Genomic DNA, 26824 nt, shown 5'->3' with positions numbered 1-26824 from the left:
ATGTGCATGAGAATAGACTCAGGCTGAGAAAGAGCAGAGAGAGGAGCTGTGGGTAGGGATGTGGTGAGATGTCCAGCTGAGGTCAGCCTCTCCTCCTCATACATCTGCTGTTTGTAATGTCAGTGCCTGTTCCTGTGCAGCTCCAGCTTGAAGCAGGGGATAAAAGCACTGCAAAACACTCCCCTCCACTGCTCCTGGTTGGGTGACAGCCGAAAACACAACTCCAGCTCCCAGCCCCAGCACAGGCTCCCTTTTCTTAGCAGCAGATGAAATTCTGGAAATCTAAAAAGAGTGAGCGCTCCCTGCTTTCACCCCCCGGTCCCATTGAAGCTGTGGGCACAGGCTACTCACCGAGGGGCAGCCCGTTCCCAGTAGAGCTGGAGCAGAGGTTGGTGGCTGCACTGTCCCTTCACCCGTGTCTTCTGAGGGTGATGCTCTGTGCTCTGGCCACTACCACCACTACGAGGCCCCACCTCCCAGTTGCGTGGGTTTGGAAGCTGACGGGTTGTGGTGGAAACTGGCCAAAAAGTTCCCTGAAGCCACCGTAATTGGGAACAGATGATGGCAGAAAATCCCCTTTGTTGTCTTCCCTGCACAGCCTGTGGTACAGCTGGGATGCACAGGGATTTAACACCACTCCTTCAGGAGAAGATGAGAAGAAGCTGCCTTTGGACTTCACCAGCTCAAAAGCAACAGATCATGAGCAGCCAGGGAGAAGGTGAAGAGTCAGGCAGAGTTTCCCAAGATATTAAATCCTTTCTGCATTTCTGTAGCCCCTGTTTTGCCCCACGGTGGACCAGGATACTATCCTCTGCTGTGAAACCTAACACAGACCAAGAACATAGTTCCTCCTCAGGAGAGTTTATTGAGCAGAAGGAGCAGAAGGCAGATGTAGGGGACACATCCTGCATTAAACAATCTGGTTTGGCCGGGTCTGAAGTTTCTAAGAGGATTCATTGGTCTTGGTGAGGAGGATTTTAGCTGAGGGTCAGGGCAGACACTGCATTAGGCAAACTCTATGCATTTGGACTAGACAGAAATGGAGGAAAAAATCAAGTTGGAAGTGATCTCTGGAGGTTGCATTACTCAACTCTTACTCAAAGGTAGGGCTACCCGCAAAGGTAGATCAGTAAGACCTTCAGTATTGAAAATCTCCAAGGACCAGATTCCCATCTCTCTGGGACTTGTGCTAACTATAATAAGGGTAAACTAGCTTTTCCTTATGTCTAGATGGAATTTTCTCTCTTGCAATTGGTGCCTGCCATCTTCTACCTTTGCTCTGTGCACCTCTGAGCAGAGTTTGTGCTCCAGTCAGTGCCGGTACAGCACGTGCTTCATTCCTCTAAATGCTTATCCTTTCAATGATTGATCCTCTGCTGGACTCCAGTCAAGATCTTTCCTGTGCTGTTGGGACCGAAGTAGGACACAGTTTCCCAAATGTAAGCTCACAAATGCTTCATAGAGGAACAACTGCCCTCCTTGACCTGCCAGCAACTGAAATGCTGCTCTTCCATGGCCTCGCTGCACGGCACATCATCAACAAATCCATTTGTGGTACTGACTGGAATAAGAAAAGACATCACCTGCATGGAGCTATACCAGGTCTTGGTTACTGACTGGAGACCAAGGATGAGCCACACTGATGAGACAAGGACAACAAAGAGGAAAAGTGCCAGAGGACAAGGCAATAACCAAGGGGATCAGTGCAGATGAGTGATCCAGGCAGCCTGCTGACACGGGGCTGCTGTGTGTCCTGGACCACCTGGTGTGAGGCAGGGAGACCTCTGGCACGTGGCTCAGAATGCCTTCAGCTTCCCACCACCCCATGCAGGACACAGAGGTGTGAACCCACCATGACTCCATCGTTCTCTGCTCCTGGCTGTGCTGCCTGTACGTAGGGGTGGGAGACTTCCCAGGGACATGGGAAAGCCACACATGGGAGGTAAATATCCCCCTTCCTTCCCAAAGAGCCCAGAGTTTGCTTCCAGCCTGGGGCTGTGCAAAGCTTGCAGGCCTGCCTTGCTGGCTGGGTACAGAGGCACATGAATGTGCTGGGCTGCCTCCAGCTCAGTGCTGGGGTGAGTCCCTGCCCTCCAGACAGCAGGACAAAGGGCACCAGCCTGCTCAAAAGTTTACTCTCTTGGCACTGAGACTTTTTCCAGCTCTGCTGGCCTGGCTAAAAGTGCAGGGGGCATGCCAACCTCCTCTCTGCCTTGGCTGGAGTCAGGATCAACTGACAACACAGCCTTTGCCCCACTAACGCCTTTGCTCAGCCCCTCCCCTTCCTCTGGGGCAAAGGCTGTGCCAGCCCCAGGCTCTGTAGTGCAAAGGTACCACGGCCCCCACCACCCCACCGCTCCTGCTCACACCAGAAATACTTCCTGTGCCCCTGCAGGCAACATTTAGAGTTCTGTGGATCTGTGGGGTGCAGGGAAGCAGTTTCACACCCTTGCCTCTGGAGTCTCCTCTGTACCATTAACATACCACGGTGAGGGGATGAGCCAGATCCCCAAAGCCCAGCAAGACTTTACTCTTTGGTCTGGGAAGGGGCTGGGGAGGTAACTCCATTTCCATGCAGGATCAGCAACCCCACAACCACTGCTGACAGATGCCTGACCAGTTTCTTTTTAAGCACTGCTTTCCAGGGCAATCTATTTAGACTTTTATTTTACTTGCAGTTCAAAAATTAAGTGTGATTTAATTCTTTGCTGCAATATAATCACATTACCTCCTGGATGGATTTAGAGACCAAATTATTTCCTTTCTCTAGGCAGAAAACCTTTTAGACACTTGAAGACCTCACACACCCTCCCCTAGTCACCCTTCCTCTACAGAACTGGTTCATTTGGTGTCTCCCCGGAACTGTTGGTTTTTAACGTTTGATCGTTCCTGCCACTCACCTGGGAATCCTTGGGAATTCCTTGAAATATCATGCCAAGCACAGTGTTAACACTAGGAAGGCCTTGTCTGTAAGCAGAAGATGACCATTCTCCTGCTAACTGTTTCCATTACAAAATGTGTATAAGGCCACTAATCCAGAAGGAAACTCTTGCTAAAACATTGCTGAATGCAATGCTTTATACATTGTTCAGGAGCTGACATTTTGGAGCTTCCAAGGTCGTGAGGCCCTTACTACAGGGGATAGGAGCTAACAGTAAACTCAGTTTAATGGTTATCCTGGCTCCATCCCTTGCCGTCTCTGCTGGAGATGTTACCCTTTGCTCCGTGTCCTGAACTGGCATTTATCATTAAATTATGACCATCCAAATGAAAGGTTGTTTATAAGATACTGAAAATGCAGGTGCACCCATTCCTTTCACCATAGCTGTGCCTACGCTGGGCACAAGGTTCCAACCCTCACTGCTGGTACTCAAGGACAGCTGATGGCAATTCCCAAAATGTCACCTTGCTTCGGGGCGTTCCACAGATGCAGTTTTATCTGGTAATCATATTTTTGCAGCTGAAATAGGGATTGTAAATTAGCCAGATGAATCTGGCTGCCACTTGGCTACTGCAGAAGGAAAGCTCTAGAACCCAACCAGAGGCAATGTTTCTTGAACAGCATCACCATAAAATTCAGAGGTGGGAGGAATCCTCCCTCCTTCAGCATATCTTTATACCACCAAGTTACACACACAGACATGGTCTCAACACTCATTGCAGTTTATTGCTTGTGTTCAAACATCTTGTCCTTATTTCAACTGCTGTATTAGAAACAGATACAAAAAAAGGCACTAAAAGGATTTTCTCCATATGATCATGATTCTATGGCTTCAGTCACATTACATTAAGGTATCTTAAATCACCGGCCTCCAGCTGGGGAGCAGAAGGCAAATATTAGTGCTTAACATCCAGTAAACAGAGCTACTCCTGTATGTTCCAGCCTGCATCATGTAGAATGGGACAGGTAAGGCTCAGACAGGCTGAAAGCTCACCTCCCCATCTCCCACATTAAGGCTGTACTTGCTAATCCATGCCAGTACCTACAGGAGAAACATCAAAGCCTGGCTTATGGCTTTGCACAGTATTTGCCTGCACAGGGAAAAACCCACCCTTCTCTGCAGGGCACAGGGGCTACATCACTATATCAATGCCTTTCCCTTTCCCTGCAAAGTAAAAGAGAGAAAGAGAAAGCAGTTCACACACAAGTATTTCGTGAAGTATTTTGCATCCGAGAGCTCCCCTGGGTGGGATTGAAAACACTTTTTTTTGGCAAGAAGATGGAATTTTGTAGACAAAAGGTGGCCAAACCTCCACTGTCAAATAATCAAGACTCCTCTTCCTTCCTTCCAGGGGTTGCTACACACTGGGATAATGATCAAATCTGACCAAGGGAGGGATGGGTTCCATATTGCCAGGAGATCAAAGGCAAATGGAGAATGAAACAAAAAAAATCCATTGTTATAAAGGAGAGGAAGCCCTTGAATACAATATATCCCAGGCACAATGCTCCATTATGGTCTGAACTGCCAGTATGCTCTACTTTTAATGCTATTCATTTCCATATTAAAAAGAAGAGCTGCTGCAGGCCACATCTGGTCTTCAAGAACACTTAATTATCCTGCCCAGCAACCTCTTTCTTTTCAAACACTTCACTGGCAGGCTAACACTTCATATTAAGACTGGAAGTAATTCCAAGCCCAGCCACAATGACTTAAGGTAAACTGGGGCACTGCCTTACCTGCCTACTTAATTCCATAACCTTTGCCTTTTAATAAAAGAGACCAGCATCTTTTAATTTCTGTTTTCAGATAGCATCAGAAATAATAAGAGAACACTTTGGCCCAGGTAAGAGTGTCTGTTCACATCTCCTGATAGATTAAACAAGGAGTTCTTACACCAGAAAGCAGCAGAACACACAGGTCTTACTCTGATGAAGAAAAATGTTAATTTTATCTCCTATATAATGTGCATTTTTTCTCAGATGGTGTCCAAACTGGTACTCTGCAAAGTCAAGAGCAGCAAAGCCTGTATGCCATGTTAGACAGCTGGACACAGCATTTCTCTTTTAACCTAAGTATACTGCCAGGCATGATTCCCAGTGAGGTCAGTGATGAACAATAATGCACTTGCAGGGCAAATATGAGGCATTTTCAAATGGTAAAACCCATTCAGCCAGCAAGGGAACACACAAGAAATCTTGTGGTCATGAACAGGGAGGATAGGGAGGACCAGATAGGAAAATCTAAACCATAAATGCCCAAATTCAGTAAGAAGCTTTTCTTCTCACAAGGGATTCAGATATTATCGTGACTAGCTCCATTCCCTTCCCTCTGGGAGCTTACACAGTTAGAAACACACCCTTGCAGTCTGTCTGACTCAACTAGCTCTGAGCCAGGCTTCTCTCCTTAACTGCAGGTTCCAAACTCCTTATTATACTGGAATTTTTCATGTAAAATTAAAACTGCAAAATAAGCTCCTTATCACAACAGAATTAATGGAAAATTGTTGCACTTGCAGTCACAGTGGTTTGGAACTTCAGGTGTTTGTGTAATGGGAGGTTTAGTGTTCATGAGTGGTTTTAGATTCACAGTTTTGGAAACCCAGTTCCCTACAAATCATGGCATCACCAACAATCAAATGAGCTTCTCCACACACTGTCCTTCACCAAAACCCTCAGCCATGGCCTGCTGGAGGAGTCAGAGTCACTGGCCAACGGTCCTTGGCTCACAGTATCAAAGGAAAAGAAAAAAGTGCTGATTTCTTGGGACACAAGTTGGCACTCACTAGACTACAGCTCCAGCACCACCACTGCACACCACAGAGATCATCAAAGGTCAGATCATACCACTCTTCAGTTACCATCACACTGCACCCAGACCACTGCCTGCAGGAAACAGGATCCATCAACCCAAACCCATCAAAACACTCCTCCTTGACTTCAGGCCATTTTAACTGCAGCTCCTAACTTGCCTGAGCCCAGTACAAACAATCTGACTGTAGGAATCTTGAATTAGTGAATTGCAGCTTTCCAGCGTAAACATGATTAGTCATCAGTCATGTACCTATGACAGTTGCCTATGCAGCTATTTCACAACCCTGTATTAAAATAAAGGAATATTTTCTTATCTAGCAGCCATGTTCCAAGTCCTGTTTCTGCTGGTGAAATATTACTCTGCCTTTTCCTATCTCCACTCCGTTAGGGGGTGTGTAATGGCACCAAACTCATCTGCAAAGGCACAGGGAAGGAAAAAGGGTAGAATTCACTTATTCAAAAGACAGAATTAATCTTGAGGTTATTGTAAGACAGGTTCATTTGAAAGTGCCATATGAAGATAAAAATCTATCAGAGGATCAAAGCTGCAGCCTCATACTATGCAGCTCCTCTTATGTCACTGTTTAAGCTTCAGATATGGGCTTGCTAATGTGAGGATCCCCACCAGGGAGGAGAGGACACCGCAGAAACCAATCACTCCTGGGTTGGTCTTGTAGATTCCCAGTGTATCCAAAGGGCCTGAGAGATCACAGAGGTTCTTCACCAAGTCCAGCAGCAAAGGAGGATTTCTTTTCAGGATCTGAAAGAGCAGGAGGAGAAAACCACGCGAACCATTGTATTTCACACAGTTTAGCTCCCCGTTGTGTTTGTCCCAGCAGGAATTCTCCTTTTCCTTTTCTTCCTGTGCAGCTTGTTCCAGCCTCCGGGAGATCTCATACCAGTCCCTGGCTAGATTCAGCAGGACTGAGTAGTAGTAGCACTTGGTGGCCCAATTGCTCCACTTGGGCTTGTCGATGTGGGGCTGGAGCCCGACGCTCCTCACCCAGAGCACAGCGTCGCACACGAAGTACAGGGCACGGGTCAGGTTGGAGGCTGTGAGGCAGAAACGAGGAATCACATCTGGCAGCTCTGCAGTTTTCCTGGCTGCCACCAAGGCGTGCACCATGTTGCCCAGTCTGAACACTGCAAGAAACCCCACAAAGGTTAGCATGGCCTGGCCTTACGCAGGACAACGCGGCCTGTCACTGTCCACATGTGCTTTAAAAAAACTTAGAGGGCTTTGGGTGTTTGTATGCTTAAGTACTTGCTGGTATTAGTGAGGAATGGGGTCTGAACATCTCAATTCTGTGTGAACATCATGAGCCCAGGACCTACACACGTATTTTGTCAATAGCCAGACTTGCAGTCCCTCCTGCCACTCTGTTCTCAGCACCTGGGTGTCCTCTGGACCAGTGTCACCCTTGGGTCTGCAGGAGTCACTGTCAGCAATAAGGGGACACAAACAGAGCCTCTAATCTTAGCTGTACATTTCACTGGATTTCACCTAACTCTGTGGACACGAGATGTTGCTGCATTAATCCTATTGCAAACAGGAGCTTCATCTTTCCTAAGCATTTGTGAAAGCTGGTGATTCACATGCTGAGCACAAATCCCTCCCATGAATTTGTCAGAGACACATAGTGCAAACTGTGTGGAACAGTGTATTCCATTTCAAGCTACAATGTATGACATACCTGCTTTCACCTGTGGCACGTCCCCGTGAATGTTAATGCAATATTATGCAAAACACTTTTTACACCCTGCTGCACTGTCACAGTGACAGATGTTGGCAGCACCTGAGCTTGGTGGAGCTACCAGAGCCCTGAGTTTAGGCCTGATGTCTATTAGTGGTTTGTTTAGAAGAAGCAAGAGAATTATGGCTCTGTTGATAAACCAGCTGGCCTCTCCACTAGAAAATGCCATACTCTGGAGCAAACTGGAATAATAAACAAACCCATGGCAACACGTTAAATTAGAATATTTGCTTCATGCGTTGCAGCTGTTCCAGAATTGAGCAACTGGTAAGTAGGTGTAAGATCAGCCCGAAAGCAAGTGATACAACTACAGCAACAGCATAACCATTGTGGATGCAGCTGTGACACAGAAGGGAGTGATGCAAACAGACTGTGAGGAAAGCATGGAGGGTAGGTGATTTAGTAGAGTATAAATGCTAGAGAAAATTAATATGTGAAGTAGGACATAAAAAAAATTATACATAAAAAGCCATATTGAAGGATGGTCCTTCAGAACTGATTTTATTGGGATGATGATCTTTAACTCTGGGTTGTCTCAGCCCATCAGCTGGAAGGACTAATGAGCGCACAGTGAGACAGCCTTGCCTTGTAACTCTGGTCTGTCCTTGAACAGAGATGACAATTCCACCTCTGCAGCAAGCTGACTGTTAACTTTTATTAATCTCGTCCTTCCAGCAATAATTCTGACTGCCCAATTGGAGAGGAGGCTGAGGAAAAAAGAAGGGTCTATTTGGCCGTACCCAGCCTGGCAAGCCATGGCAGGGATAAGGCCTGTTGACAACTTTGTAAATACACTAAAAGAGTTTTGTGGTTAACTACAGAAAACACAAGGCCAGGAGCTGTTTTGCTGGAAGGAGCAAGTAAAGAAGGTTTTATCCCTCTAGACAGCAGGTACTTACTTTTCCGGCCAGAGCTCATGCTAGATTCCAACTGCTTGAGTTTCATTACCAGCTTCTTTTTATCGGCCTTATTCTTTATTAAATAGCTAAGCAACATGCATGTGTACTGAGTGGCTCTGGAAGGGAAAAAACGAGGAGAAGGGGACACAGGTGAGACATGGACAATCATGGGATGGCAGCAGCAGGGCGGGTTTATTTCACAGAACCACAGATTTAAGCTTGGAAGGGACCTCTGGACATCACCCAGTCCAACCCCCCTGCCAGGCAGGGTCACTTAGAGCAGGTGACAGAGGAATGTGTCCACGTGGGTTTGGAATGTCTCCAGAGAGGGAGACTCCATGATGTCCCTGGGCAGCTGTTCCAGTGCTCTGCCACCCTCAATCGAAACAAGTTCTTCCTCATGTTGAGGTGAAACTTGTGCTTTGGTTTATGGCCTTTGCTCCTTGTCCTGTCGCTGGGCACCACCGAAAAGAGTCTGACACCCCCTTGAGATATCTGTACACATTAATGAGATCCCTTCTCAGTCTTCTCCAGACTAACCAGGCCCAGCTCCCTCAGCCTCTCCTCAGAACAGGGATGCTCCGGACCCCTCACCATCTTTGCGGCCTCCGCCGGACCATCTCCAGCAGCTCCTTGTCTCTTGTACTGAGGAGCCCAGAACTGGACAGAGTAAAGCTTAATGTCCGAGCCTAAAGCCCGATCCGAGGGTCCCCCCGTAGTGCCAGGCCAGGTGCGTGTGCGGGGCCGGGGCCGAGGGACGGGATGGGCGCGGGGCCGGGGCCCGCCCGACCCGGGGGGGCAGAGGGAGGCAGCCTGTGCCCGCACTCACCGGAAGAGCTGGTCGCGGCCCTGGCAGCGGTTGGTGAAGTCCACGAACCCCTCCATGGCCCGGCGGCACTGCGGGAGCTGCGCGGGGGCAGCAGCCGCTCCGCCCCGCTGCGCCCGGGCCCCGCCCCGCCGGGGGAACGCGGGAGCTGCGGGGCCGCGTTCCCGGCCGGGCCACGGTAGCGACGCGCCGTTACCACGGCGACCGTCAACAGCGGGGCCGCGACGGTGTCACCGCTAAAGGCTTCCCCCGCCCGGGAGCCGCCGGCGGCTCCTGCGGCGAATCCCGCCGGGAAAGCTGGAGGAGCACGGCCCGGACCCTCGGCCTCCGGCCCCATTCCGAGGTCAGGCCGATGTGTGCGGTGACGGCGGTGGGGGTGAAGCTTATAAAGCATGGTGGCTTGGAAATGAAGTTTATAACTTCCAGTGAAAACACCTGCTCTTCCAAGTTAATTGTCGGGGGTTTTTTTCTCAGGCCAAATAAGTCTATTAATTCAAGCTAATATTTTTAAAGCTTTGTCATCATTTTTATACAAACTCGTGCCGAAGTTTTTTAGGCTCCCTTTTCCCTGCAGGCAGCCTGCAGATTCCTGTGTGACTGATATTCCCAGAGCAGGACAAAACCCCTGGGTAACAGAGGGGATACAAGCAGAAACGAGCCATACAGAACAGGGTTGCTCTGGCTACCAGTACTGAAAGGAACTCCCCCTTAGAGATCATTAATCATCTTTTCCCCCATTACCTCATTAAAGTAGATATTGCAGGACTCTTCATTCTTCTGCACCCAGGGTGATTCCTGCATCTGTGGTGTGCTTTGCACCTGGAAGGGCAGAGCCATGGCTGCGAATATGCGGAGGCATCCCCTGGAGATTCCCCCACCATCTGAAAAGGACTGGCCGAAGGATGATGAGGAAGATTTCTTCCTGCAGGATCCTGATCGGAAGTGCGATGCGTTGCCTCAGCCCTTCAGGATGATCAAGAAACTGGTGATGCAGGTCTTTGAGAGTGCTATGGAAATCATTGAGAGAAGGGAGATGCTCCAAGAAGCACAAAAACGGAAGGTCCAGCCCACAAAATGCTCTCCTACAACTGAATTCCAGGTACAGAGCCCCCCACACCAGAGACAGCATTAACCACTGTAGCAGCTTTCCTGAAGAATATCCCTTCCGTTGATTTTACATTCTTCTGTTCATGACCTTCCTCAGGATCTTCCACCATCTCACTAGTTCACTTTAAAAGCCTGCAGCTTCTAAGCTTGTCTGGCAGGTTCTGCTTCTCACTTGTCTATCACACCTCTCTGAAAAGAGAGAAGCCAATGTTAAACACTAAATTCACCTTGTGCTTCCCAGGCTGGCTCCACCCTTGTCTGCTAAGGAGAGGTAATTAGCCAGTAGCACATAAATGAGCAAGCTCAGCTCTGTGCTGTGGTGAATACTCCAATGGGAGCACTGTGAGCAGAAGGGCAGTGCTGCCTTCTCCATCGTTATGTAGAGAATCCAGGAGGAGACACTGGTATCCTGCAACTGCCTGGAGGGGTTCAGCACAGCTCTGTGTTAGCAGTGGGAAGGCTGAGTGCTCCTGAGCTCTTGGCCTTTAAAGCCCCTCCTGTTTGTGGGAAATGGAAAGGTGGGAACAAACTTTCTCATTCCCAACACAAAACAATCTCTGTGACAGAGATGAGAGCCTGCTCTCTGATGCTCCCCTGCTCTTCTCATGAAAGGACATGTCAAAATTTTTCCCTTGTGGAATAAATCATCATTTTCTGTTGGTGAAAGGCCGTGAGTATATCGTTAGCATGGCTGATGTATCTTCCTCTGGGAAGGCAGTCAGGTACTACGCTCATGTTTTCCTTTTCTTGGTAGGTGACTGGAAGAGCCAATTGCCTTGCAGTGTCTGGAAAATACATCTTTGTTGGTGTGTCTGTGGGTCTGGCTGCCTTCAGCACACGTGACTGTAAGGAAATCTGTGCTTGGGATGCAGTCAAGACAGAGATCTGTGCCCTCCATGCCTCGGATTTGGGGAATGAGACCCATGTCCTTCTTGCTGTGGATGAAATGGGTTAGTGTGACATGGATTTCCTTGCCCTAGCTGGGGATAACTCTGCTCTGGAGCTGAATAGGCAGCTGCATTATGGAAGAGTGCTAAATCAGGAGGAACATTAGGGTGGCTGACAGGTTTCCTAGAAAGCCCTGCAAAGAGGGCGTTAGATACCTATAAGGTTGTAGGGTGACAGAGTGGCCCTAGGGCCTTGTGATTAGCAGAGGGTGTGGGTTTGATGTCCTCTCTGGAGCAGGAGAGGCAGGTGCAGAGCTGAGGGTGAAGCACAGCAAATTTTAGGAAAACCTTGGACTGGACAGAAAGAGCCACTGCTTGGTTATGTCCTCCTGCCCACAACTGTTTCTGCACCTGTGTTTTCCCTGTGGGAAAGAGATTAGTTTGTTGGTTCATCTGAAACCTATCAGTTCTGGTGGAGATACTTTTCAAACTGGCTTATCCATCTCCGTGCACAATCAAATGTTTGCTGGTGATGGCATAAGGAAGCCAGCAAAAGTTTAGTGCTGGAAACAGTGGGATATTGTTCCTTGAGCCCAGAAAAAAAATGTAGTCCTGTTCACTCTCCTGCACATGCTGTAACAACCATCTCCCAAAACCATGTTCACTTTTCTCCCCCTCCTCCTGCTACTTCTGTATTTCTATTCCAGGGCTTGTCTGGCTCTTCTGCTTTCATAAGGAAAGCTTCCTGCTCGTTAAAGCCCTAAATGAAGTGGTAAGTACTGAGTTAATTCCATAAACCCTGGGCACAGGCTGGTAAGTAATCAATCATGAGGAGTACTAATTGCCATCAGGAATTTCTGCCACGGGCAGCAGCACTCCAAGAGTGCTGCCCAATATTTATTCCCATTCTTCCAACAATCTGCCTGGCCTTCAGCCTGTTGAGAGCTGCGTAAGGCCATGGAGCTCTCTGAATCAGTGATCCTGCTTTGATGCCAGCCTGTTTTCCTTTGGCAGGGGGATATCAGCAAGAGAAGCACTTGTGTGGAGGTGGTGCTGTCCCCGGGCGGTGATTACGCAGGAGTCCTGCTGCAAGGCAAGTGCAGAAACATGGTTTGTTGGGTGACAACTACTGTGTTCTGTCACACAGCAGAGGGGCCAGCAGCAATGCTTTTAAGATGCTGCAAGTGTTCTGGGTACACAGGGATCCTGTTATAACCCTCCCAGTCCCTCCTCCAGCTTAGAGAGCTGCTCCTACCACTCCCTGTCCTCTCTAAAAGGATTGGTGGGGACCAGGACTGATCCCAAAAGTGAGCTGTCTGGAACCAGTCAGTGCAGTTCCCAGCTCCCAGAAGGCTCAGTGAAAGCAGATTTCTCCCTCCTCTCCAGGAGTCCCAAACTCAGTTCTTCCTCTGTTTTGCCATGGCTCACTTTTACAGTGGGAATAGGTAGGCCTGAAGAATTTTCTCTGTAGACATAAGTCAGGCAGCATAGAGAATTTCTGAAAACTTGACAAGAAACTCCTTGCTACAACATTCTTCTGTTTCATGGCAGTTGTCTTAGTGAATCCACTGCAGGCAGGTTTTCTGGACCCATGTTTGGTGGAATCTGCCTGGACACATGCTGAATATGAGATATGTAGCATCCACAGAGAACTAATGTGAGACCACGTCTCACTTTCTACTTTCTACTCTGCTACTCATAGGCTACAGGTCAAATTCTTGACTGAGTAGCTTCATGGAATTTCTTTGGTGGGTATGGGACCTCAAGGACTTGAGCTGGAGGCTGAGATGTGAGTCTCAGTCAAGCATGTCAGGCCTTCAGTGGGAGGAGAGGTGGACTGCATGGAGTTCAGAGATTTTATATTCAAAAATTACAAGATAACAGAGGCTGCTTGCTTGAAAGACCTTTTCTCCTCGTTTCTAATTGCTCAACACGGTTTCCCAATGCAGACAGCACAAAAGCTTGGCTGGAGATCTACCAATTGCCTAAGGATTCCTGGCTGAGGGAGATGGAAGAGAACTCAAAAGCTGTAGCAGGGCTGGCTTGCAGTGAGAGGAGGCCAAGCTGTACATCTGCGGTACAAAACAGTTCCATCTCCCACTGTGCTATTTTTCCTTACACCCTTTTGCCCACAAGTCTTTCCCCAAGCCTTGCTGCTGCGGACAGTGACAGCAAGATACAGGCTGAACAAGTCTGTTGGCCCAAGGGGATGGTGTGTGTGTCTCTACAACTACTACAGCTGCCCATCCCACATTTCATAAGGCCTTTGTGTTATTGGGCCATGTTTACTCTCCCAAGACAGGCTTTCCAACGAGATTCCCTTGGTCCCGGGGTTAGTATTCCTTCTGCCCCTCCCTGAAACAGGCAGCTGATTTCCCAGCAGTATTGCCCCATTTGAGAGGGCCCTGTGTAAGGGTATTCCCACAGGGCTTCTCTCTTATGTTACTGGGGGAAGGTGAAGAGGAGTGGGAATCAGGCAGGATGCCTCCCTTGAGGAGTCTGGCCCTGAGCCAGGGTTTGTGTTTTAGACTATCTAACATGAGGAGCCTGGTGGGTCACGGCCTCACCCACCTGAGCAGAGCAGAGTCTCTGCCTGTGTGCACTAACCACTGTCACCTCTGGTTCTTGTGCAGGAAACTCAGGAACTGCATGGAGACATTTCTGCAGAGATGGTAAATGCCCTCAGTGACTATCCTGAGCTGTTATGGAGAATTTTAAATGCTGAGTCAGGGCATAACCATCCCCTCTATCACTTTCACCCTCCTAGATTTCACCTCTCAACACACAGGCATGTCCTGACCAGCACCTCCAGCTAACCCTCTGTGATACCTGCCTCCTAACTGTTTCCTCTTCCTTTGGCAAAGACTTTCCTGGACATTTAAAAGGGAGCTGCTTCTCAGCCCTGCCTTTAGGGCAAACATCCCCCTTAACTTAGCCGAGCCAAAAGCAAACACCTAGGCAGTCCCTCTTTGCTGATTCCATGTAAACTACCCAAGTTCCTGCCCCTTCCTTCTCAGATGTGGTTGATTATTTAGGCAGACCTTTTCTGTTTAGCCAGCTCTAAATGTGTGTGGGTGGTGATAGTGGGCACATGCCAGTACTGGTCCCCTGATACAAATTTCTATTTCCAGCCAAGCATATAAGTCACCTTTTCCAGTCCTGGGTTCTATGAAGTAAAATCTGGTTCTTGTCTTCAGTAGCACCCCTCAACCTTTAGTCCTGCTTATTTTCCTTTTTTTTTTCTTTCTTTTTTTTCCCCCCTGTATTTTCTGAGCATTGCTGTGACTCACACAGGCCTGTGCTGCAACAAGAATAATTCAGAGATGGCACAAAACCAGGAGTCTGGACAGGACATCCTTTGTAATGTTGTCCCCTGTTGTTGAGAAAGTAGTGACACTTCTGTGTTTTGGCCTGAAGAATGAGCCTAAACCCAGTATCTCCTAAACAGCGCCAGCCAACCTTTGCATACACATTCTTTAGGAAGCCTTTGATTCCCATGAACAGCTGAAAACTCATCAGTGTAGTGCACAATGCAGTTCTCAACACTTTTCTGTTGCAGGACTCTCCAGTGGCTGCAAACCAAGATGATCCAAAGTTGGATCTCCCAGTGCTGCTGCTGACAGTGAAGCCACCCAAACCCATTACAGGTCAGAACTCATTCTGTATGTGCAACCTGCAGCCTGTTTCAGATCACAACGGAATCATGGCCCTTATAAATATAGAACAGGTCAGAAAGTTTCAGTAACACGCTCCATGGTCCCTTCCTGACTTGTCTTTCTAGTTACATGTAATCCTGTACTGGGAGTTGTTTCCTACTGGGCCATCTCATATGTCATCCTTGTCAGCACAAAATATTTCCGTGTGTCTCAAAGTGGGTGTCATACACCCTTGGCTTCAGTGTCATTGGAGAGGGAGGAGGTTGCTTCCTGGACCCTGACAGCACCCCTAGTTCATCACTCTGGATTTATAGGAAAATACTGAGGATGTGGAGGGAACAGACTTTATGCTGGGAGAATGCCACAGAAAGGCAAGGTGAGCAGGGTCCTCAGAAGTCTTGCCCTAGTCCCTGCCTTCAAATACTGGAAAATGGACTAGTGATATGGAAATTCCCACAGCAGTTGCAGTGTCCTACTTCAAGACAATGCCACCCCAAAGGAGGGATAGTCAAAATGCCTCCATGGTGTCTGCTCCTCCAGGGTTGTGCCTTTTCACTTTGTGTTCTCAATCCAGGCAGTAGTTTTGAAAGCCCTTTGGATGCCTTGAAGGAAGTGGATGATGGCAGCATGCTTGGCTTGGGGTACAATCACCTGATCAAGGATTTCCAGTGGGAGCTGCAGGAAGCAATCTTCCGTAGCACGTACCGGGAGTATCTGGAGGCTGAGGGTGTGATCAAGGAGGAGGTCCCCAGGTGAGTGGGAACACCAACCAGGATTTCAGTCCATGAGTCATCAAGACAGGGCACTTAGCAAGTGTAGATGGAAGCCTCTGTCTTATCTTTGCCTCCTTCATCTCAAGGCTTCATGGCAGGGGGCTGCAGACATTTCAGGTCTTGTCACAGTGCTGTGCTCTTATAAAAGCCTTTCTTTTACATATATTTCTTCCTTTTTTCCAGACATGCTACCTTTCATTTCCTTCTGCCTAGCCAGGTCCTACAGGTGGGGCCTGATATAGAAGTACAACCAGGTAATCCAAATGGGCAAAAAGCTGTTAATCTACGAAGCACATTGTTTGCATGATGTTGAGCTCCACTTAGAGCTCAGTGGTTCTGGCTTGGGTTCACTCTATAAATTCCACCTCCAAGGACATAAGCCTGGGTAAAACTGTCAGCCCTAAGACTTGTTAGTCAGTTACCAGCACGGAGTAAAGAAAACTTATCTCCATAGTTTAAAAAAAAGCCCACAACTCCCCTACCCCCCCAAAACACCCCAAAACTGGAGGCACATAGGCAAGATAAAAATAACAAACAAAGGGAGAGGTTGTCTGGTTTAGTTTCTGTATGAGCAGAGTTTCCATCAGGGAAACCATGAGTGCTCTAATGAGAGCTTTTTAATGATGTTGGATTGTTCCTTTCTTTGTCCCAAGTCTCCTTCTCTTTTTGTTGTCCTCTTCTCTGTACCAGATGTTCCAGCTGGCATTGGTGTGCACTGGGGTGGAAACCACAATTTCTGCTTGTACTTACTTAACCGTCCACTCAACGAGCAAGTGGGTAAGAAAGTCTTGTTTTCTCTAGCAGAGCACTCTGTGAGGAGTGGGAGTGTTCTGTGGCCAGTGGTTGTCATTCTGCCAGGTCTTAGTGATTCAGGGAAATGAAGAATTGGGAGGAGAGCTGACTCATATCTTGTGGGTTAGGCTGGCATTTGGATTGTGGGGCTCTGTGTTGCACAGGCTGACAGTCTTTTTAGTGAAGCCACTCTGGCAGGAGACTGCAGAATGGTGCATGTTTTATTGGGAAAATGGATGCTAGTACCATGAGAGAGAATGCTCTGCACCTTCTTACAGTTGTGTCTCTTCATGTCATTCTGTTTAGATTCTGATGTGAAACCTGATGTTGTGTGGCCTTGTGCATCTCCGATTGCATGCTCGGCTGTCAGTTCCTGCTCCAGGTACCTGGCACTGGCAGGTGAAGATGCAACAATAACTATTTGGGATAAACACCTAGGTGAGCTTGCCCTTTGGGACTGTGTATTGGGATGACTGTGGATAAATTACTCCCTTCCCTAGGAGCCTCTGACTTAGTGTGAACAAGTGGCTGGTAGTGAGTTCACAAGCAAATCTGTAAATCGTTTGGATTCGGTAGTCCATCAGATGTTTGGCCAGAAGTCGCCAGCACAGTGTGATTTCCCTTGCCCTTGCAGAGCCATTCCCATCCACGGCACTGCAGGGGCTGGAACTGCTACAGGGAGGACTGACAATGGTCTTGCCCTGAGGCTGGGAGACCGTGTCAGTCACTGCTTTGCCACTGCACTCTCAGGTCATCTTTGAGACTGTTGTGTGGCATCACAGTTCAGGCTGCCATCAGTGCCAGTGTCGTCCTACCATGATGCAGGGTTTCTCCTGGCAGAAGAGTCTTCTTCTGCCATCAAGCTTGTTCTGGTGGCTGCTTCCTCTGAGCAGGCCACAGTCCAAGCTAAGCTTTCCTTGGATAAATTGCCAGTTTCTTTTCCTTCCTCAGGATTCCCACTGTCTGTGACTGCCCTTCTAGAGGAACGTTTTATCCGTAGTATCCACTTTCTGCGGAGTTCTGCAGCTGCCAGTGATGACACACCTTGTCCTGGTACAGATCCTGTCTGTCCCATTGTGCAGCTTCTCGTGCTTTGTACAGACAGCTCTTACTATTTGGTGAAAGCACCCAGGGCCGGGAAGTCCAGCATCACACTCCTGGCAGACAGGTGAGGTGGACTCTGATAGACCTCACTCCAACCAAAGAAGCCCTGGGTACAGTGGTCAGGTCTAACAGGGAGCCCCAGATTTCTGTAGAGTAGAGAACTTTCTACTGCTTTTACCCAGAGGGCTCTGCCATGCTGCTGTCATCGGCAAGTGTGGTTTTGCTAGTGCTAAAATTCAGTGATTATGCCAGAATTAGAGGTGTTTCTCAGCTCTTCTGTGTACCAAAACACAAGTACTTGTAGCACAGCTCCAGAGCTCATGTTGAACTATTTCTGTCTCTGTCAGGTACCCAGGGGAATTTTTTCTTCTCTTTTCTGCCCTTAACAGAGTAACTTCCCCCTAAACATTTGTTGCCATCTTTCTATCATTTTTGTGTTCACTTATCCCCTTGGTTTGAGGAGAAGAGAAGCTGCTGCTCTGAAGACTCTGGATCCATGCCTCCACGGCAGGCAGGAGATTTGTAATTCCAATGTAGTTCCTAGGCAGGTTTGCACAGGGATAGGCCTCAGGAGTTCCTATGCAGAAGGAGACAGGCTTTGTCTGTATAGGGAAGGGGCTTGGCTGGAACTTTATGCCAGCCAGTGTGCCACAAACTGCCACTGTCTTTATCACAGCCTCTCAGTATGTGCCAGGTACATGGAACAGCAACAAAAACCTGTTGTTTTACAGGCCTGAAGACCCAAATCTTACTGTCAGTGCAGTGGTGCCCATCCTGGCCTTCCCCAGTGCAGTGAGTATTACTGCCAGATCTCTTGAGAACTGGCTGAGAACATATGTCCAGTTGATGTAGGATCTTGTTTCCAGTAATGACTGTAACTGGGTGCCTAGAAGATAAAGAACAAGGCAATCAGATATGGTTCTGCCCTCACATCCTTTCCCAGCCTCTGGCTATTTTTAGCATGAAGACTGCCCGCACCAGTTATAGGTCTATATGTAGCTGGTAATGGTCAAAGGGTTTCTCTTCCCTGGCTTAGTATGCTCTTGCACCCATGCCCTCTAGTTGACCACTGAGGTGGGAGGCACTGGAGGCCCTCTGCACATGGACAGGTCCAACTGAAAGAGGAGAGGGTTCAGCCATGAAGCTTCAGGCATCAGGGTCAAATATGAGGGGGCATCATGGTGAGGAAGTTACAAACACAAGTCCAGCCAGACCTTTCAAGTGGCCTCAGAAAGGTGGAGACGAGGACTAAAAGCCACTCACCATAGCAGCCATGCAGAAGGCTGGATCTAGTTCATTTCTAATGTGCCCTGTTGCCCTTTTCCAATCCCAACGTGCAACAATTGAGTTCAAGTTCCCTGCACGACCTGCTCTTGATCTGCTGTGGCCGTATGACTATGGGGCAGGCAAAGAAAACAGCATCATAATTGCAGATGTAAAACTCTGAATGTCATTCCATGTCCTTTCCAGGAAATGTTTTTCACTTCTTTTACATCTATTTCTAAGTGTCAATTTGCTGTTTCAGGTCCTGATCTTCTCCTGGGATGGCACAGTGTCCCTGATGAACACTGACACATCACAGACTGTTTACTGCTTCAGTACTCCACCTTCTCATGCTGTAGCATCCCCCTGGCAGCCAGTGTTCACAGTGGATAGTGTAAATTCCTGCTTGCTGCTTCGAGGTGGGTATCTATGACTTTGGAGTGGTCATAGATACATGATCCCTGTGTGCATTCAGCTGTGCCCTGATCCTTGATAGTTCTTATTGGATGACTTCTGATGCAGCAGCTCACTGTGCTCATTTCTGTCTAGGAGATGAGCAGCAGCAGGACAGTGAATTGGCACAGAGCAAAGCCAGTCACAGCACCATCTTCCTTTTTGATTTTAACCCACTGAAGGAGGCTTTCCCAAAGGAACCAGATTTGCCTCTCAAATCCTTGCAGAACCTGCCATGGTTTGAGAGATGTAATGTTTTCTTGCGTGATAGGTAAGTTTCTCCTTCTACCTGAGAGGTAAGTGCACCTGCATTATTGTGAAAGCCCTAGTGTTGCTGAGATTCGTGCAAGGTCTCACCCTGGATCTTCTGGGTTGTTCTGTGTGCTGTGACGGATTTGTGTCTCGGTGAGGTTAATGTTCAGGAAGCTGGATTCCTGACAGCCTCCCAGAACCTTTCCTCTTCTCCCTTCTGTCCTTCCTACAACAGCTTCAGATGTAAGTCAGGATGCCTGGGACAGGCTTGTCTTTCCAGGCAGAGAGAGCTTGCTAGTTCTAATGTGCTTTTCTGCAACATAAATTCTGCAAGCTTGTTATGGATTACGATCCTCAAGTGTCTGCATCTTCCTTTTGATCCCACAGCCAGTCAAAGCTGGAGTCTCTTTATACCTCTCTTCTCCCCTCCACTCCCGGGTTTATTTGATGTTTAAGTAGGTTTGTCTTGAAGGTTCTTCGGTTTGAGGCCACCATCACTCTCGGGCCGAGGTCGCAGTTTAGCTGATGCATTGCATTGATGCCGTCACTAGATGGCACTGTGACATCTCTTTTTTGGGTCCTTTGCCTTGAATTACTGCTTTGGGAACCTGGAGCCAGATCCGTGTCAATGTTATTTATTTTCTTTTCACTATGCCTTAATTCTCCAATTTGAAACGTAACAGGTGGGTGCAGGTATGACCTTACAGCACAACCGGGTAGCCTTCCCTAATTCCTTGTCTCCAGGGTGAATCCTGTGGTGTTGTCTGGCTAATTAAGTGCAGAAAAATTACTCCTATGTTACCAGCCACCAGTTCTGTCCCTCCTCACAAAGCTGGAGATTCTTGTCTGCCTTATACCAGAAAAACTGGGGAGATGCCACCTCCAGGAATATCTTGCTCCCTGGGTACTGAAGGGTTATCTTACTCCCTGGGAACTGAGACTTGAAGCCAGAGCAGCAGAGCAGTGCAAATACAGTTGCAGTGAGACCTATGTCTACAGAGGTTACAGGCAACAAGTAATTCAGAGGTCATTGCTGTCAAGAGCAGTAAACTTCAGCGTTGATTCTTGTGAGGGAATCATTGAGGTTTTTTGGACACAAGAAGTCGAACTGCTTAATTTGTAGTGGGCCCCGGGCACCCCTGGGGGAGTTGTCTGAGCACTGGGGGAATGTCAGGGACATTTTTGTTTTAACCACCCTTTCTCCCCCCTCATTAGGCAGCTGAGCCCGCTGGGACTGGAGGAGCCTAAGTACTGGAGTCGTCTGAAGGCACGAGCAGCTGCCATGGACAAGGAGAAACAGAAAGTGAAGGGACAGAAGAAGCAGTAGCCAGCCTTGCATCCTGAGGGCAGGCTCTGCTCTATCACAGTCCTGTAGACCCATGATCCAGAACTGATGTTTTGACAGATACTCTATTCAAATCATCACTCTCCCAGAGACCTGAAGCATCAGAGCAATATGGTATGTTATTATTATAACAATGGTCCTTAATAAAACCTTTTCTTCAGTAAAAGTCTCTTGCTCTTCATAGGACTGGCATTTTATCGGACTCTGTTCTGTCTTTGTGTTGCTGAGGCTCACCGGTGAGTCTCATGTTCTGCTCCCACCTAGATGGGCAGCCAGCAGCATCCTTGTGCTTAACAAGAAACCTGGTCATTTCAAAGCAGGCAGCAAATTGGCCATGAAGGTGTCATCCCCCAGAGCATAGCAGTGCTAAGCAGCAGTGACACAGCAGAGTGTGACAGGCCTGACATAGGCTGTTCTGCAGGCTAGTTGTTTCTTTTGACTTCAAAGCAGGCAGTTTTGGGATAAGACTGCTTAGGAATTGCAGCCTGGAAATGTGTGGACAAGCTCTCTGGGTTAAGGTCAGGATAAAACTGGTGTTAGAGCCAAGAATGTCACTAAAGAGCAGGACAGAAAGCTGAGGGGTTCGGAGAAGTCAGGGCTGTGCTGAGCCAAAGACAGGCCAGGAACATGACCAGCACAATGGCCATAAAAAGCTGAAGCATCCCTCTTACAGGCAATACAGGACAAAGAACTGGCAGGGACAATGCAAGGCCAAGCAGCCATCCATTTGTTTCTTACTCCAGAAGTGTATTAAGTTAATAGCTTGCCCTGTATACTTTACTGATGGGGCAAAAAAGTGTGCAGGCTCCCTGGTCAGTCTTTCACTTGTCAGTATTTTCAGGTCTGTAGTCCTGTGGGAGACTGGCAGCATCTCAACTGTGGTTACTCAGTTGGGAGCTGAGAGCCCACCTGCATTTTGCACTGGGTATCTTTGTTGCTCTTCAGGTGGTCAGGGGCCCTTGGGAACCTGAAGGGCTTTAGATGAGATGACTCAAAACATCCATTCTTGACCATAGCGAAGATATGCTTTCTTGAGCATAAACCCCATGAGAAATCCCCAGTCTTTCTCAAACTGTTGTGCTTCCAGGATAACTGCATAACCCACAAGGAATCTGACAAATCTGCCAGGAACCACTCCAATCTGTGTGCATGGGGGAGTTGTTTTTTTTCCAGGTCTCACTCTAGTGCCTCCCACAGAGGTTCAGCAAAGCATCAATGCAGGGTGCCAGGGATTCAGCATAGATGGAGCTGTGTAGATGCTCCCATGGCAAGGTCCCATTTCAGTTTTTCACAGCAAGTTGTCATGTTTTCGGCTGAGTTTTGATGAGAGATTTCATTTCATCCTCTGGAATTGAAGTCAGCCAGTCTTTTGGGGAGGTAGGAAATGGGAGAAGCATCCCCCTTGTTTCACAGTCTCAGATGCCTGGCTTTGCTCTGGAGAAGGACAAGCTATTTGAATTAAACCTTCCTATTTGCTACCTTTGTGAAGGGCTTTGAGGGCTGTAGTAAAACCTTTTGTGCTGTCATTTTCCATCTGCCACAGATTACAGCTTCACAGCTCATCTGATTGTTCCAGATATTGATACTGGGTTGTGTGAGCACTTGCCATCTGCTTCAGTGAGAAGTGAAGCAGGTTAGCTCAAACCAACCTTCAGTGCCAGTTTAAACTGAGCCACCTGGTTCAGCACCGAAGTGAACAAGGAACAGTCCTTGATCCTTTCTTCTGTTCTTGTTGTGGTGGCCATACAACTTAGTTATTTTGTTTCTATGGTACTCTTAGAAACAATGGACCTTCTGGCATAACCAGGCATGGGGGATTACGTGGGGCAGGAATTCCTATTCCTACATTGCTTCCCATGCTGCAGAAAGCCAACACAACTAATACGTGGCCCCTTGAACAGCACTGGGTCTAGTTCTTGCTATTTGTGCAAATGTGAAGGGCTTGGGGATCTTTACCCTTAATCCTACCCCATCTGCTTTCCATCCAGTAGAGGAGCAGGGCCTGCCTAATACCAGAAGAGGCAGGACAGGATGTGCCGGACAGTTAGACATCCCACCAGTTTGTGTGTATTCATCTCAAGATGTACTTGTTTGTTTGCAGTTAGAATTTGCTCTAAGACTCTAATCATGTGCTTGGCCAAGATAACCAGGAGCTGGCAGGCTCCACAGAGAAAGGAAAACAACAAGCAGCTGCAGGAGGCTGATGAAGAGCCTTTGTTTTTACTCATGATTTCAGCAGGGGACCATTTGTTTCCTGCTTCTTCGAAGGGATACAGAGAAACTGGCATGATCAGTGTGTTGACATGTGTGTTGGTGATGGAGCAGTGTGCTGAGCTCCACAGCACATTCTGGAGAGAAACACAGGCACCTGATTGCTTATTTCAAAGACGATGCCCCTGCCAGCTATGCTTTCATTCCTGGTCACTCCATGAGCCTTAGGCAACTGTAGATCTGTTCCAATTTGAGCTATTCTGCTGCTGGAAACTATAGAAAGGCTTTGAGAGGTATCATATATATATATATAACCATCAAATGATGAAACTGTAAGAGTTCTGGCTTGGCCAACTCCTAGCTCAGTGCCAAGTCCAGTGAACTCAGAGGTACTGCCTGGGTATAATAGGAGCCATTTGGCTCTGTATTTTAAAAAAGTAAAATAAAGTTAAAAATCATTTGATGGATTAAGAAGGCTGTGAGAGGGAGGAAGAGGAGCTCATATCCACAGAGAGGCGCTCAAGCAGCATTGTTCCAGCAGAGCCAGGTTACTGCCCAGCCATGCAGAGATAGTTTCTGTGGGAGAGGAGGCTGTCCTTTAATCTCGCTAAATTATCTCCTGTTCTCTGCAAGAAGCCAAATGTCATCTTACTTCTTTGCATACTTGCTTGTGCTGTGGAAGCAGAGGAAATTAGAGGCTGATCTGATAAGATTCCCCCACTCCTGAGGGCAAGCTTTGGGCTGTTTGGGTAAGCCACTGTGCTGTTGGAAGGAGCATGGTCCTCCGAGGAGCTGAAGTGCCGTGTGCTCCGGGATCTGCACTCCTTGTTGCCCGTGTTGCCAGCTTTAATGCAACAACCCACATATCCTGTAGTGCCTCACCACATAGAGCCTCAAGCAATCCTAAGGAGGAATCTGCAAAGACCTCTGTATCCTACTGGGGGTAAATAACGTCCTTGCAAAACGCTGTGGGACATACAGTGGTGCCTAGGGCAAGGCAGTCCCAGCAAGTGCTTGCTCTGTTTGCTCTGGAAGTAGCAAGGGAAGGCCAAGCTTCTTCCCCTGCTGTACAAATTTGTGTCTAGATATAGGTGAGCCAGCTACTGCATCCTATTCCTAATTGCTCAAATAGCTCTCGTTGTCCAAACTTGTGTCACCTCATTACCTCTAATGCCAGTTCCCTGTACCAGGGTGCAGTGTCTTGTCTTCCTCTGAATTCAGGCTATTGCTGTCGAGTTGTGCTGTTCAGCAAAGCCATGCAGATTAACTCTTTTAATCTTCCCTAATGCATTGTGGCAGACATCTCACTCTGGTTTAATTTGGGGTTTCTGCAAAACCCTTCCAGTTTGCCTCTCTTCCCGTTCCAGTTTGATGTTGCCCAGTGTTTCTGGTACTGCTCTGTCTAGGACCTGGTACAATATTCATGTGTGGTCTCACATGAGGAGCCAGGTTCTGCTGGCTTTGATACCAGATTTTGCAAGAGCAGGACCATTGGCTGGGATGAGAAATGAGCCATGTTTTCAAGGCCAAGACACAGGATGCAGTTGGCTGAGCCTAGCTCAGGGTGCTAGAGAGATGAGAGATTTGCAGTATGACTAGGGTGATGCTGTGTTTTGGCTCTCGCCCCGTGGATTTACAGGCACTTCACGCAGCTCAAGACAGACAGGGCTCTTGCTATGAGGAGCTTACACCCTATGTAAGCCAAGTGCCAGGGCTGGGGTGAGGCACAGCAGACTCGTTGTGCCATAGGGGAGGATTTGTCACAGCAGGAGCCAGGTCTTCACGTGGCACACCTCTGTGCAGTGCCATGTGTTGGCTCGGCCCCAGGAAAGTCCAGGGTTTAAGAGGAGGGGAAGGCAAATGACTCATGTCACTGCAGGGCTGCCGATCAGGCAGGAGGGAAATGTGCAGTGTCTGAGTGGTGAATTGGCTGGGCTGCCAGGTTTGGAACACTTCGACTGCCTCAAGCCCGTCAGACTGAACAGCTCGTTATTTAGAAGCTTTGTGTCAGCTTGAGCCAACAGCAGCTCTTCTGCATGTGAAAGGCTGGATCGCTGTCGGGGGAAGAGCGTATAAGTTTGTGTTGTGAGGGAGTGTGCACAGGAGAAGGAGATTTTGTAGGGGGAAAATAACAAGTCCTTCACTGAGCAATGAGGAAGAAGCACTAATTAGGCAAGGAAGAGGAACCTGCCAGGTTGCAATCCTGACCTAACAACCAATTATAGGATAATATAGCACAGGGTAAACACTGAGTAGAGAATGCTTCTAGATTAATTCCTTTTTGAAACACAATGATGGTTTAAAAATTTCCGGTATCCTAATTTTAAACTGCCCATCACTGATGCCAGCACAGCCTGTGGTAAATTGTCACAGTTGTTAAACTAACTGTGTTGTTTGAATTTAAGCCCTGCTTCTAATCTGAATAGGTCATGTTCCAGCTTCCAGTAACTGGACCTTGCTGGATCTCTGGGAGATGGAAGAGTCCACCAGCAAAAAATGTGGGGTTTGTGGAGGGACTTAGAAGCCGTATATGTAAGCAAAACAGATGTAGGGAGACTAAACAGATTGCAGTGTCTATAGGTGTCCATAGTGTCCTTAGGTTCAGGAGGACATAAGTAGTGGGTTCAGGTGAGATGTAAAGGGAAATTTGTACTGGATGTGGAGGCAGCATTAGTGTAGTCTGCCCTGGCCAGGAAGATTCACTAGGATAGGGGCAACTCTTGAGTTCCTTCTAGCCCAAATTTACCATAATTCTGAGTTTCTAGAAGTGAAATGGTCTGGGTTCTGAAGCATTCCCTACACACTCAGCTCTTGGGTCTCTACTCTCCATGAGGGCTAAAACATACGCCCTAGTGTGGTAGAAGGAAATGGGACGAGCATTTCACCGAAATCCTGGAGCAGGGCAGAGAGGCAACAGGAGAAAGGAGAGAGACCAGGCACAAGATTTGCAATTGCCCAAATGCGTATGGAATGCTCAGTTCCATCCCTAGTAGCTTTTGCTCTTCATGGATCTCCCCCATGCCAGGGGACTCCTGGCAGAGACTGAGGTAGCGATAGCGGATGAGACAGGACTAAACAGATCTGCCAGGCTGTGCTTCGCTCCTGCTTCAATAGCTCATGCCCTTCACGGTGCTACTTCCCAGTAGGCAGTGCATACTATGGTTTTGTCATTTTTTTTGCCTGGTGCTGTCTCTGTGGAAGTTCATATTTTAGCAGTTCATTTTCTTAAAATTATTTCTGCTAAAAGCATTACCAGCAGGTCCCTTGGCAATGGCAAGTGTTTGTAAAAGCTGAATTGTGTTGATCAGCATTGCAGACAAGCCCCATTCCTGCAAATTAAATCAGAGTCAGTGCTGCTGAGTGGAGTAACAAGGGGTAAGGCAGGTATGAGTGATAAAAGGAGGAAGCCCTGAGTTATTTGGCTTTGCTATGATCACTTTAATCAGTGGTTTTCAGGAACAAGTTGTATTTTTCTTCAGTGTGCATTACCGGTGTTGTAAATCATCATTCCTCAGGGATCAGAGAGGCTGATGTTATTTACTTGTTGGAACCAGAGTGAACAGATAGAGACTTACACATTTCCTTTACAAAATGAATCTGAATCAGAAGCCTTCTTCCACCTCTTGAGGGAAAACTTGAAATCCAGGTCTGGATTTTGTACTTGTATCTTGCTATGATCACACTGATTCTAATCTTCCGGTCTGGGGAAGACAATATAAAGCCTATCTGCCTTTTAGGCTACCTGTT

General features: G+C 47.9%; 3 protein-coding genes across 9 annotated transcripts in view; 1 reads left to right on the top strand and 2 right to left on the bottom strand.

The window, feature by feature from the left end:
* The window catches only part of PLIN1 (perilipin 1), an 8821-nt gene extending 5657 nt beyond the window's left edge, over positions 1-3164 (bottom strand). For 3 of the 5 annotated variants that reach the window (XM_027688683.1, XM_027688688.1, XM_027688685.1), the window contains exons 1-2: positions 2901-3163; positions 352-639 (exon numbers count right to left, since the gene is read on the bottom strand). The gene's annotated coding sequence lies outside the window, so the exon portion shown is untranslated. Of the gene's footprint in view, positions 1-351; positions 683-2900 lie in introns of all 5 variants that reach the window. The other 2 variants (XM_027688684.1, XM_027688686.1) reach the window with 2 other exon arrangements.
* Positions 3165-3645: 481 nt separating this feature from the next.
* Positions 3646-9352, bottom strand: PEX11A (peroxisomal biogenesis factor 11 alpha). Its single transcript, XM_027688499.1, has 3 exons — positions 9238-9352; positions 8409-8524; positions 3646-6898 (listed from the first exon to the last, which is right to left on the bottom strand). The coding sequence occupies exons 1-3, from the start codon at positions 9291-9293 to the stop codon at positions 6333-6335; spliced, it is 738 nt and encodes a 245-aa protein (XP_027544300.1). The 5' UTR covers positions 9294-9352; the 3' UTR covers positions 3646-6332.
* Positions 9353-9441: 89 nt separating this feature from the next.
* On the top strand, positions 9442-21032 carry WDR93 (WD repeat domain 93). Of its 3 annotated transcripts, XM_027688498.1 has the most exons (18): positions 9447-9577; positions 9709-9863; positions 10022-10333; positions 11096-11291; positions 11936-12000; positions 12243-12321; positions 13178-13305; positions 13862-13900; positions 14788-14875; positions 15459-15636; positions 15841-15911; positions 16348-16434; positions 16756-16887; positions 17401-17617; positions 18285-18345; positions 19079-19235; positions 19366-19540; positions 20737-21032. In XM_027688498.1, the coding sequence occupies exons 3-18, from the start codon at positions 10070-10072 to the stop codon at positions 20846-20848; spliced, it is 2049 nt and encodes a 682-aa protein (XP_027544299.1). In that variant the 5' UTR covers positions 9447-9577; positions 9709-9863; positions 10022-10069; the 3' UTR covers positions 20849-21032. The 3 variants fall into 3 exon arrangements, with proteins under 3 accessions (XP_027544298.1, XP_027544297.1, XP_027544299.1); XM_027688497.1 differs by lacking the exon at positions 9709-9863 and having other exon boundaries at positions 9442-9681; XM_027688496.1 differs by lacking the exon at positions 9709-9863 and having other exon boundaries at positions 9445-9577.
* Positions 21033-26824: the final 5792 nt, after the last annotated feature.

This window comes from Neopelma chrysocephalum, unplaced genomic scaffold, assembly GCF_003984885.1.
Source record: "Neopelma chrysocephalum unplaced genomic scaffold, ASM398488v2 Primary Assembly neopelma1_75, whole genome shotgun sequence".
In the NCBI taxonomy this organism is placed as follows: Eukaryota; Metazoa; Chordata; class Aves; order Passeriformes; family Pipridae; genus Neopelma; species Neopelma chrysocephalum.
This window is presented reverse-complemented; position numbering and strand designations above follow the sequence as displayed.

Excerpts from the sequence above, each read along its gene's own strand:
- PEX11A (XM_027688499.1), bottom strand. The coding sequence starts at position 9,293 with ATGGAGGGGTTCGTGGACTTCACCAACCGCTGCCAGGGCCGCGACCAG. Across the intron at positions 8,525-9,237 it reads GGCCGCGACCAGCTCTTCCG|AGCCACTCAGTACACATGCA; the intron begins GTGAGTGCGGGC and ends TTTCCCTTCCAG. Across the intron at positions 6,899-8,408 it reads CATGAGCTCTGGCCGGAAAA|TGTTCAGACTGGGCAACATG; the intron begins GTAAGTACCTGC and ends GGTTTCTTGCAG.
- WDR93 (XM_027688497.1), top strand. The coding sequence starts at position 10,070 with ATGGCTGCGAATATGCGGAGGCATCCCCTGGAGATTCCCCCACCATCT. Across the intron at positions 10,334-11,095 it reads CTCCTACAACTGAATTCCAG|GTGACTGGAAGAGCCAATTG; the intron begins GTACAGAGCCCC and ends TTTTCTTGGTAG. Across the intron at positions 19,236-19,365 it reads TTCCTGCTTGCTGCTTCGAG|GAGATGAGCAGCAGCAGGAC; the intron begins GTGGGTATCTAT and ends ATTTCTGTCTAG.